The sequence below is a fragment of the Phocoena phocoena genome, chromosome 2 (assembly GCF_963924675.1).
Source record: "Phocoena phocoena chromosome 2, mPhoPho1.1, whole genome shotgun sequence".
Taxonomy (NCBI): Eukaryota; Metazoa; Chordata; class Mammalia; order Artiodactyla; family Phocoenidae; genus Phocoena; species Phocoena phocoena.
This window is the reverse complement of record NC_089220.1, coordinates 91036887-91049716: the sequence shown is the minus strand read 5'-3', so window position 1 is coordinate 91049716 and position 12830 is coordinate 91036887. Positions and strand designations below refer to the sequence as shown.

At 40.6% G+C, this 12830-nt stretch overlaps 1 protein-coding gene across 2 annotated transcripts in view; it reads left to right on the top strand.

Annotated features, from left to right (window-relative positions):
• Positions 1–12622, top strand: part of FBN1 (fibrillin 1) — a 254837-nt gene extending 242215 nt beyond the window's left edge. For both annotated transcript variants that reach the window (XM_065872970.1, XM_065872969.1), the window contains 3 exons: positions 6689–6920; positions 9432–9606; positions 11335–12622. In XM_065872970.1, the coding sequence (XP_065729042.1) occupies positions 6689–6920; positions 9432–9606; positions 11335–11724 (797 nt within the window). In that variant the 3' untranslated portion in view covers positions 11725–12622. The remainder of the gene's footprint in view (positions 1–6688; positions 6921–9431; positions 9607–11334) is intronic.
• The last annotated feature ends 208 nt before the right edge of the window (positions 12623–12830 follow it).

Sequence of the window (12830 nt, the reverse complement as noted above, 5' to 3'; positions counted from 1 at the left end):
TACACCCTACTGACACCAATGGACAGATCTTCCTCAGTGAGGCAGCAGAGGTCCTAAATGACACAACAGACCAGTTGGACTTAATTGATATCTACAGGACACTACATCCAAAATAAAAACACCAGAATACACCTTCTTTTCAAACGCACATGGAACATTCTCTAGGATAGACCACTTCCCAGGTTACAAAACAAGCATCAAGAACTTTAAGAGAATATAAATTATTTCAATCATCTTTTCTGACCACAATAGTATGAAATGAGAAATCAACCACAGAAAGAAAAATGGGGAAAAAAATGAATACATGGAGACTAAACAACATGCTACTAAAAAACCCAATGGGTTAACAATGAAATCAAAGAAGAAATCAGAAAATACCTCGAGACAAATAACAATGGAAACACAAACTTACACAATCTATGGGATGCAGCAAAAACAGTTTCAAGAGGGAAGTTCACAGCAATACAGGCCTTCCTCAAAAACAAGAAAAATCTCAAACAACCTAACCTACCACCTAAAAGAATTAGAAAAACAACAAGCAAAACCTAAAGTCAGCAGAAGGAAATAAGAAAGATTAGAGAGGGAATAGAGATTTTTTTAAAAACCCAGAAAAGATCAATAAAACCAAGAACCAGTTTTTTGAAAAGATAACCCAAATTGACAAACCCCTAGCCAGGCTCAACAAGAAGAAAAGAGAGGACCCAAAGAAACAAAATAAGAAATGAAAGAGGAGAAATAACAACTGATACCACAGAAATACAAAAAATCATAAGAGAATACTATGAACAGTTATATGCCAACAAATTGGACAACGTAGAAGAAATGGACAAGTTTTTAGAAACATACAGCCTGCCAAAACTGAATCAAGAAGAAACAGATAATTTGAACAGACCAGATAATTTGAACAGACCAATCACTAGAAGTAAAATAGAATCTGTAATGAAAAAAACTCCCTGCAAACAGAAGTCCAGAGCCGGACTGCTTCACTGGGGAATTCTACCAAACATACAAAGAAGAACTTATACTAGCCTTCTCAAACTATTCCAAAAGATTTAAATTTTGGGATTTTGACTCCCAAAGTCATTATACGAAGCCACCATCACCCTGATGCCAAAACCAGACAAAGACACTACACAAAAAGAAAATTACAGGCCAATATCTTTGATGAATATAGATGCAAAAATCCTCAATAAAATGTTAGCAAACTGAATCCAACAATACATAAAAAGGATCATACGCCATGATCAAGTTGGATTCATTCCTAGGTCACAAAGGTGGCTCACATGCAAAATCAATGTGTTACACCACATCAACAAAGGGAAAGACAAAAACCACATGATCATCTCAACAGATGCAGAAGAAGCATTTGATAAAATTCAACATCCATTCATGATAAAAACTCTCATCAAAGTGGGTATAGAGGGAACATATCCCAACATTATAAAAGCCATTACAACAAACCAACAGCCAATATAATGTTAAATGGTGAAAAGCTGAAAGCCTTCCCACTAAAATCTGGAAAAAGACAAGGATGCCCACTCTCTCACCATTTCTATTCAACATAGTATTGGAAGTCCTAGCCACAGCAATCATAGAAGAAATAAAAGGTATCCAAATTGGAAGCAAAGAGGTAAAACTGTCACTATTTCCAGATGACATGATACTCTATACGGAGAACCCTGAAGACTCCAGACAAAAACTGTTGGAACTAATAAATGAATTCAGCAAGGTAGCAGGATACAAGATTAATATATAGAAATCTGTTCCATTTCCTTACACCAACAATATAAGTAAAAAAAAAAAAAAATCCTGTTTAAAATCACATCAATAAAATGAAATACCTAGGAATAAACTTTACCAAGGAAGTGAAAAACCTATATGCTGAAAACTATAAAACATTAATAAAGGATTAATAAAGGATGATTCAAAGAAATGGAAAGATATCTCATGCTCTTGGATTAGAAAAATTAATGTTGTTAAAATGGACATACTACCCAAAGCAATGTATAGATTTAATGTGATCCCTATCAAATTTCCTGTGACATTTTTCACAGAACTAGAAAAAAAATCCCAAAATTTATATGGAACCACCGAAGACCCAGAATTTTCAAAGCAATTCCAAGGAAAAAGAACAAAGCTGCAGGCATAAACCTTCCAGAATTCAGACTATAATACAAAGCTGAAATAATCAAAACAGCATGGTACTGGCACAAAAACATACATATAGATCAGTGGAACAGATAGAGAGCCCAGAAATAAACCCACGCACCTACAGTCAATTAATCTGCAACAAAGGAAGCAAGAATATACAATGGAGAAAAGACAATCTCTTCAGCAAATGGTTCTGGGAAAACTGGACAGCCACATGTAAATCACTGCAGTTAGAACACTCCGTCACACCATATACAAAAATAAACTCAAGATGGTTTAAAGACCTAAAATATAAGACATGACACCATGAAATTCCTAGAAGAGAAAATAGGCAAAACATTCTTGGACATAAATCGTAGCAATATTTTCTTAGATCAGTCTCCCAAAGCAAAAGAAATAAAAGCAAAAATAAACAAATGGTATCTAATCAAACTTAAAAGCTTTTGTACAGCAAAGGAAACCATCAACAAAATGAAAAGACAACTTATGGAATGGGAGAAAATATTTGCAAATGATGAAACCGACAAGGGGTTAATATCCAAAATACACAAACAGCTCATACAACTCAGTATCAAAAAAACAAACAACCCAATCAAAAAGTGGACAGAAGACCTAAATAGTCATTTCTCCAAAGAAGACAAACAGATGACCAATCAGCACATGAAAAGAGGCTCAACATTGTTAATTATTAAAGAAATGCAAATCAATACCACTATGAGGTATCATCACCTTACACTGGTCAGAATGACTATCATCAAAAAGTCTACTATCTCCAAAAAAGTCTACTATCATCAAAAAGTCTACATCTGGAGAATGTGTGGAGAAAAGGGAACCCTCCTGCACTGTTGGTAGGAATGTAAATTGGTGTAGCCACTATGGAGAACAGTGTGGAGGTTATTTAATAAACTAAAAATAGAGCTACCATATGATCCAGCAATCCCACTCCTGGGTATATATCCCCAAAAGATGAAAACTCTAATTCGGAAAGATACATGCATCCCAGTGTTCATAACAGCACTATTTACAATAGCCAAAATGTGGAAACAACCCAAATGCCCATCAACAGATGATTGGTTTAGGAAGACACACACACACACATACATACACACACACACACACACACACACACACACACACACAATGGAATATTACTCAGCCATAAAAAATGAAATATTGCCATTTGCAGCAACATGGATGGACCTATGTAATATATATAAGTGAATCACTTTGCTGTACACGTGAAACTAACACTATTGGAAATCAACTAAATTTCAGTTTTAAAAAAGTGGGAAGAGGTTTGGGGGGTTTGATGCCCAGAAGATACCAGTTCAAACTGGTCTCGTAATTCTTGGGAATTATACTTACCCAGAATGAGCACTGTATTGCCTTGGGCCAGAATGGCTTCCCCAGAGCCATGCAGAGCAGATTTCTTGGACCAGCCCTCCCTGGATCCTTGCTCCTAGGCAGCCAGAAGTTCACTCTTGGAAGATGGATGGGTTTATAGGGTAAAGGGCCACGGATATCATTGCTTTCTAGAAAATATCAAACTTGCAGCTTGAAGTTGGAGCTGACCCATCATGACCTATAGGAAATTAGTAAAGGAAAGGCTGTTCTACATTTGGAGTTCTCCCAGTGGCTCTCCCTTAACACCACAGCTAAGACACACTATGCGAGCCTGATGCTGGAAACTTTCAGTTTTTAGAGGACAGAGTAAGTAGGTTTCCATCTGCTTTTAAGGAGTGTCTTTCAGAGACTCTAATGCTATTTCATTCAAATTAGAATTGTCTCTTTTTATGAAAAGAGCAAAACCCTCACCAATTTAAGTAACAACTGAAAGAATAAAACAAAGATTTGGGCGTGTAGAAAAATTCCTTGTGGAGCCATTTGCTCCAGGGTGCACACACAGGATGAAAAAGGTCAGGAAAAGTGCAAAACATGTTAAACAAATCATGGTATTTGTATATTGATAGAAAGGGTGAGTGCACAAACAGATTGTTTTCAAGCTGTAAACACTGAACATTTGCCAATTTCTTATCTTAATCCGTGCTCCACTCTACCCCATCTCTCCAACCCAGATAAGCAAGTTTAATTTAAACTTATTAGATTCTCAGGGAGGAAAAAAGTAAAATAAAGTAGAAAAGAATGTGAAAAGGGGACAGGGAGAGTTCTTGACAGGAACAGATACTCCAAGTTAAAAAGAGAGATACTCAAGTTTAGAAAGAACCTTAGCAATGATCTAGTCTGATCTGTTTCCTAACATATCAATCCCTCTCCAACCTAGAAAGGTACTCACCTTCTCCCAAGATAGTCCAATCTATGCATAGAAAACTTTAATTTTTAGAAATATCTTTTTCATAAAGGATGAAGCTCTTCTCCTGCTAACTCCTAACCATTGGTCCTATTTCTGCTCCTTGGAACAAAACAGAATAAATCTAAGCTCTGTATTAACAGGTCTTCCCCACATATACCCATGCCTTACCTTAGAGGTTTTATCAGCCAGAGTCCCAGCAGGTAACAGATGGCTGAGCCCAACCAAAAGCTCAGGATACAGGAGAGGAGCTTGTGGATGCTCCATTCTGATCAGCCTTGTAGAGCCGAGGGCAGGTTAGAAGCCTGGAGGTGGATAAGCAAGGCAAGGGGAAGACATTCAGCCCAGAGATATTCCCTTCACCAAAGCAACTACCCTCGGTTCTTCATTCATCCTGGATGCCCATGGTCTCCATCAGTTTCTATCACACAGCTCACCTCTAATTTAAAACAAGGGAAAAAAGAACACAGATGATGGCATATTGAAACATTTTGTTTTAGGAACCTTAGAACCTAAGTGACCTTGGGTGGGTACTTGAGAGTCCTTGGATATAAAGGATCTCAAACAGATGCATAGCTAGGCACTAAGCCATAGCAGGCAACTCTACCAATAGCTTTCTTACTGTATATCTACTCCTTCTTCTCTCTGTAACTACATACAGGCAAGAAGTGGTGGCAGGGGGGCAGGTCGAGAAAGGAAGGGGGAGGAAGAGAAGGAAGAGAGGAAGGAAGGGTGGAAGGCAATCTGAATTGTGTGTGTGTGTGTATGTATATATATGCAAGTATCCTGCCCTCACCGTTTTTACCCACCTGTTCTCCTAATTTAAAAAAAAAAAAGATATTTTCTTAGAAACAATTTTGTTCTTGAAAAATGAATCTACCTCAGCAAATGAAAAAGTAAAAGAGAAAGGACTAGTTTAAATGTGGGTGAGTCTTTTGAGAGACACTGATATAAAGGAAAGCATGTGACTTTTGTAGTCAGACAGACCTGGGTGTGCATCTCTGCCCTGTGGCTGCTGCTGGGAGATCTTGGTGGGGCTTTCTGAGTCTTGCTTTCTTCACCTGGAAAATAGGGATTTTAATACCTACCTCTGTGACTGTTAGGCAGGTTAAGTAAATGGAGTGAAGTACCTAGTATCCCAGCTGTCATACAGTAGGCATCTAATAAGTGTTAGTTGCCTTTCTCCTCCTCTCTTCCATTGGAAGTAGGTATTTGCTAAGTGAGGAGAAGGTCAATCACATGCATTCATATGAACATATGCCTGAAAATGGGCTCTAGCAGTTAAGAAATGTCTTACCAGCAAACTTCCGTGCTGCCCTACAAAGGCAAGTCTACAAAAAGATATTGGAGATTTCAAAAAAGTATACATCAGACATGATGAGAAATTTGAGGGGTTTCTTCCCTTTGAATTGATTTGTTAAAGTTAGATTTCTTTTTCCTACTTATTGCCATCAGACTTGGCCGGTCCCTATCTGTAGCTAGTTCTGCAGCATCTGTGTCTCTTGTAGGTTTTCCCCAATTTTTGCCTGTGAAGTCTGTACTGAATCTGTTCCAGCCATACTTAGCTTTAGACATGGCCCAGACTCTGGGCAGGAGGTGGTTTGGATAAAGGGGCCCATTCAGAGATGGGAGCAGACATACCAGAAGACACTACTCATCCCCAGGGCAAGCACCTGGAGGCTTTTATGGACTTTTGAAAATGAAGTCCTAGTGGGCCAACACTTCCTGCAGGATGTCAGCCCTTGCCAGCCCTACTCATCCTGAAAAAGGAAGACTGAGAAAGCAGGAGATAATCATCCTATTAGTGGGCACTTGTGAAGCAAAGATGCAAAGAACTGATTCCTGCCCTCCCACCCTGAACCCCGAACCTTAGCCATGAACCATCCCCACGTTCTACACAGGATGCTCCCGTAGAGCAGAACATACACGTATTGGCTTCAGATGAGAACTGGAGCCTGCTGGTCCTCAGAATGCCACTCCCTAATGTATTCTGCCTGGTGCACTTGACCTCAGAAACCACGTTCGCTCACCATATGGCAAGAGACCACACCTGTTTCCACATCTTTCTCTCTTGTTCCCTTTCCCACCGCAGCCACCTCTGCCTGTGTTACCTTCCCAAGAGCCTAGGGGAGAGCCAGCTGGCCGGCAGCAAGTGGCCTGATCCAGACACCTCCATAGCAATCTCTGGCTGGTATCACATATGCGGTGTCTTCTGGTTTTTTTCTCCAGATGAAAATGAATGCCTCAGCGCTCACATTTGCGGAGGAGCCTCCTGCCACAACACGCTGGGGAGCTACAAGTGCATGTGTCCTGCTGGCTTCCAGTATGAACAGTTCAGTGGTGGGTGCCAAGACATCAACGAATGTGGCTCTTCTCAGGCCCCCTGCAGTTACGGCTGTTCCAATACCGAGGGCGGCTATCTCTGTGCCTGTCCACCTGGCTACTTCCGAATAGGCCAAGGGTAAGCACTGCTAGCCATGGTCGTGGTTGGAGGCTTTCTCATTCATAACATAATTAAGTATATTTAATTCAAAATGACCTGTCCTAGTAGAGTAGAACCATACTTTTTATGATTCTTGAGTTAATTCCAATTAGCGCTGCAAAGGTTTTAGGTTATTTTATTTGAAAGGGGACATCTAGGTTTCTGGAAATTCATAGAACGTCAAACAAAATAATGAAATGACATTGTAAATACCTCGCTCTATGGCTTACCTGTCTCATTCTCTTGATCTTCACATCTTGTTGGAAAGCGACCCGTGACAGAACTGGACTCAGGCTGCACTTTGCTGATGCAGCCTTCTCCTGGGGCAGGCAGGATTCTGTCTCGACTTAAAACGCCTTCTCATCTAGCTCCTGTTAGGATAAACCAAAAAGATACCTTTTGTGGAGTCCTTTACAGTTTTAAAGTGTATTTTACATTTCAGACTTAAATTTACATTCCAAATTGCCAAAATAGCATTAAATATAAGAGTTAAGAGAACGACTGTATTTTCCAGGTAGAATACTTCACCACATTGTATGTGTGAGAGCTGGGGCAGGAAAGATGCGTTTTTATTCTACTCAGTAATTCAAGAGTTAGTGTTAAGTTTTCAAAGTTTAGGTCTTCTTCCCCACTGAATTCATCTGGACTTGGTTGTCTTGGTTCTGGCTACTCTGTGAAGGAGCTCAAATTTTAACTTTCTAATTAGGAACACAGACATTAAATATACATACACATATATATACACACCAACACACACACTTACATATACTCCCCCACACACAAAGTCACATATTCCACAACACACACTTACATGTATATATCAAATTGTTAATTTTGTGTTCTTTGATTTCTTGACACACAAACATCAAGTGATTCATTTTGGGGTGTGTAGAAGGTAAAAGAATGTTTCATGGGAAGCACACAGAATGCCAGCAATAGGACTCAAATTTCCAGATGTTTGTGTCTGGCTCTCAGTAGACTCATTCTTTATAAGTTTAATGCCAGAACCATTTTCCCAGCAAAAACTGTGACACTCCAAACTGGCTTCTGGCCAGTGGGACTTTATAGTCACACTTCTTGTAAGTGGTGTTCCAGGGATATGAAAATACTGGAAGGGAGTTCTGAGAAAGGAGCCAAAAGCCTGTGAATTTGGGGTTTGCCTTCCAATAATTTAATCATTATGTGAATGCACACACATACAGGATGAGCATTTATCATTTCATCCATGTTATTGTTTCTGCACATTTCATGGTGCAAGATTAAAGGACAAGGAAATGTGTCGGGCTCAGCAGGGTTACAGAAAATATTAGAAACCTGGAAATTGCTGCAAAATACAAAGTGTTCTTATTGGCATTATATTTTGAATCTTAAAGGCATAAAGGAAAATGAGTTATAAAGAATAGATCAACTAATACAGAAAGAGAAAACAGTATTTGTTCTACATTATGGACCCAGTAGTAGAGATCTACCCATTTATAACAGTTTGGGCTCCTCCGTGAGTCACTAGAGTGGACCCTACCCCAATGTAAAGATTCTTTTAGGATCATTCAAATATTTCAACACATTTTGAAAGAGGAGCCTGGTAAATACTTTCCAAGTGGCCTATGAAATAGTAAGCAGAATAACAAAACAAGGTACTTGTGAAACATGCAAGCCTCCCTCCATAACTTGGCTTTAAAAACTGAAAGGCAAAGAAAAACAGCTGAACTAGTTTTCTCTTGGGCATGGGTTTGTTTATCCAGCCTCACATGATTCAGAGCCAGTGGACCTAGTGGTTTTGAATGATTTGAAGCAATTTCCCACAGTTGGGCAAGCTTTGATACATGTATTTTATACACTGCATATCCTCACAATTTATACCTAAATCAACCTCAGTTGTCACCTAGAGCTTTCTTCTTATTTCCAGGAGGAGCTTCAGCCAAAGTGAGAGGTCTCATAAGTGAGAGGATAAGTGAGAGGAGAGACTGCTCAGAAGCTGGAGTGGTGAGGGCTGGTGACAGTGGTGGTGGTGGAAGTGGAGGTGGCAGTGATAGTATCAGTTAAGCAGCAAGAGGGCAAGGAACTGAACAGCGATGTCTCATCCCTTTCTCACTCATGTGGAGCCTGTTTCATAAAAAGAAGGCATTTTTATTGAACCTCCTGAGTCACATGGTCTCCCTCACCCTCTGTTCTTCTCTTGTTTCCACTCCCCGTTTCCTCCCCAGCAGTACAGCAAAACACCTGCCACATTTCATTTGGGAAGTGAAGGGACAAATAAATATGCAAAACGGGGCCTTGAGAGACAGTAAAAAGAAATCAAGTCAACCCAGGGAACTGAGAATTTGAGGCCAAACACCGAGGGCTTCAGTGTTGTTCTCAGAACCGCCGGTCATCCAGTGGACAAATAATCAAGGACTGAATGTCGCTAGGGAGGGGTCCAGGCTTCACCAGAACTCTCCCTCCTCCATCTCCCAATTCTAACGAAAAACATCTGTTTCCCTTCTACCATAGGCACTGTGTTTCTGGAATGGGCATGGGCCGAGGAAACCCAGAGCCACCTGCCAGTGGTGAAATGGATGACAATTCCCTCTCCCCAGAGGCGTGTTATGAGTGTAAGATCAACGGCTACCCCAAACGGGGCAGGAAGCGGAGAAGCGCAAATGAAACAGATGCCTCCAACATTGAGGTAGGTCAGAAGGTGGTTTCTCCTGATGTCTCCTATTGCAGAAAGGTCCTCCAGATTCCTATGGTTTCCTCCAAGGATGCCCCAAAGTGGGAAGAATCTCCTTGAGGAGAAAATCCAGACATTCCCTGAGCTCTAGGCTGTATTTTACAAGGGTCTGTGGGGCTCTCTGGAGTTTCTTGCTGCTTTTAGGGAGTGGCCGTTCGAAGGTTTTCACATACTTGCTCATTTCCTCTGTCTCGCCGAAAAGAAAGTCAAACACCCACCCAAAGTCTGCTGAAAGGACAGGGTCTGAGATCCAGGACAGCAAGTGGGCAGAATAGTGAAGTGACATAGTTCTCCCTACACAGGGATGACAAGTTCTGAAAGCTAGAGACTCCTCTACTGAAAACAGCCATGTGGAGTGTGAGGGAACTTGGATTCTAGACAAAAACAACATGGAGCTCAAGCAGCCTGGTTTTCTTTGCCTACGGCTGCTGCAGCCTTTCCGTCAACTCAGAAATGCAGATACTCACCCAGACCTCTGGCTGCAGGCCCGGAGAATCCAGCACATGTGGTCCCAGAGGGGCAAGCAAGAAGCCAGTGAAAAGCATTGAATATTAGCAGATCATCAGACCCAGGAAGTAGGTTCATAGGTGTGTCTTTCGGTGGGGATGGTTTTGCGTCACTGAATAAAATTGAAATAAACTGGTTCTTTCTTAGCATCAGTGCTGCAATGCATCTGCTGTGGTTTGGGAAATGATGGACTTGAGGATATGGGGAGGGGGAAGGGTAACCTGTGACAAAGTGAGAGAGTGGCATGGACATATATACACTACCAAATGTAAAACAGATAGTTAGTGGGGAGCAGCCACATAGCACAGAGAGATCAGCTCGGTGCTTTGTGACCACCTGGAGGGGTGGGATAGGGAGGGTGGGAGGGAGGGGAGACACAAGAGGGAAGAGATATGGGAACATATGTATATGTATAACTGATTTGCTTTCTTATAAAGCAGAAACTAACACACCATTGTAAAGCAATTATACTCCAATAAAGATGAAAAAAAAAAAAAAAGCAGATCATGTGCAGATATCCAGGAAGAAAAAAAAAACAAAACTCAAGTATGCATCTGAATCATCTGGAAGGCTTGTTAAAATGGATTTCTAGGGCTTCCCTGGTGGCGCAGCGGTTGGGAGTCCGCCTGCCGATGCCGGGGACACGGGTTCGTGCCCCGGTCCGGGAGGGTCCCCCATGCCACGGAGCGGCTGGGCCCGTGAGCCATGGCCGCTGAGCCTGCGCGTCCGGAGCCTGTGCTCCGCAATGGCAGAGGCCACAACAGTGAGAGGCCCGCGTACCGCAAAAAAAAGAAAAGAAAAAAACGGATTTCTGGAAAACATCCGAAGGGTTTCTGATTCACTAGGTCTCAGGTGACACCAAGAGCTTGCATTTCTAACAGATGCCCAGGTGATACTGATGCTGTCGGTAGGGGACCATACTTTGAGACCCACTGCAATAGAAGACCGCCAAATACAAGTGATTTCAACTTTCTCCTTGACATGTTTATTTTTTAATATTATAAAAATGTGCCAATTTAACATTTGTGGTTTAAGCAGTATTTTATGAATACTCACTTTCAATACAGTATATACATCATGAGGAGAAAGTTGTGTTAGTGTGAGATTTGAGTCACTTTTTCTTTAGTAAGTGGCATATTTACCTTTTATTTAACACATTGCCATATGTCTTTCCAGGATCAGCCTGAGATAGAAGCCAATGTGAGTCTTGCAAGCTGGGATGTTGAGAAGACAGCCGTGTTTGCTTTCAATATTTCCCACATCAATAACAAGGTCCGAATCCTAGAACTCCTTCCAGCCCTTACGACTCTGACGAATCACAACAGATACTTGATTGAATCTGGAAATGAAAACGGCTTCTTTAAAATCAACCAAAAGGAAGGGATCAGCTACCTCCACTTCACAAAGAAGAAGCCAGTGGTTGGAACCTATTCATTACAAATCAGTAGTAGTCCACTTTATAAAAAGAAAGAACTTAATCAGCTAGAAGATAAATATGACAAAGACTACCTCAGTGGTGAACTGGGTGATAATCTGAAGATGAAAATTCAGATTTTGCTTCATTAATTCACCATCCAGAGACCAATTAAAAAACATAGATAGGTAGAACTGAATTTTTCCCCCAGTCAGAATCTTCATATTATAGGTACAGTCTTTCACCACGTAAATTGCTATAAATAAGCACTATTCTTGTATTACAAAAGCAAGGTACAGGTGACTACCCTAGTTCAAAACAACCACTTCCTCAGGCTTCTCATGTATGTAGCTAAGCTACCTTGTCATATGTGTTTATTTTTGAAAACTGGGACATGTATTTCCACTGGGGGTTGGCCATTCATGCTGACGTGCCATCCTTCTAGCAGACGAACAGGAATGTGCTTTCAATTTATGGACTGTTCTATTTTTTCAAATGGTAAAACTTTGCTTCTCCAAATACAAGTATTAGGTTGGCCATTTATAATATCTATTTGGTGCTAGTAAATTCTCAAACTAGATTTATAAATGCACTGTAATATTTACACAACTTAGAAACCAAATTACAAGTATTCAGTTCAAATACTTCATTAATTTCAATCAACCAAAGTTAGTTCAGTAGCTTATCTCAGTTATGAGTATAATACATTACATGTAAATTAAGTGTGTGTATACTGTAATCGTGCTATTTTTTATCATTGAAACATTTATAAACTAGAATAATAATGCCCTTAATGTGAGGGTTTGTAATGGTGCTTATTAAGACCAAAGACTTGTTAAATGTATACACCAAGTGGTAATGAAATTTCTGTGACTGGCCCACACATGCATGGAGGTCTGGGAGGACCAGGAAACAGCCTCAGCAGCCAGAGGATCACCAGTGCATCCTTCATCACACCTGTGCAATATGCCAAGATTACCCTCGGCCATTCCTGTCAAAAAGGGGTCCATGTCATAAATGACACAATAAAACAGTCTCTTTTTTAGTGTACCCCTTGGCTTTGTGTTCTTGCATGGATGTGGGATTAGAGGGGCCATTCTGGAGACTAAATAAAGTCTCCTGAAATTAAACTATCCTGGATCTGTTAGTTACAGCATCTAAAGGTGCCAAATATATAACCACTAGAAGAAGATTTAACATATTTGAGTGAGTCCTTTGTTTTATTCATTCAAGACAGCGGAGTTATTTCTCACCAACA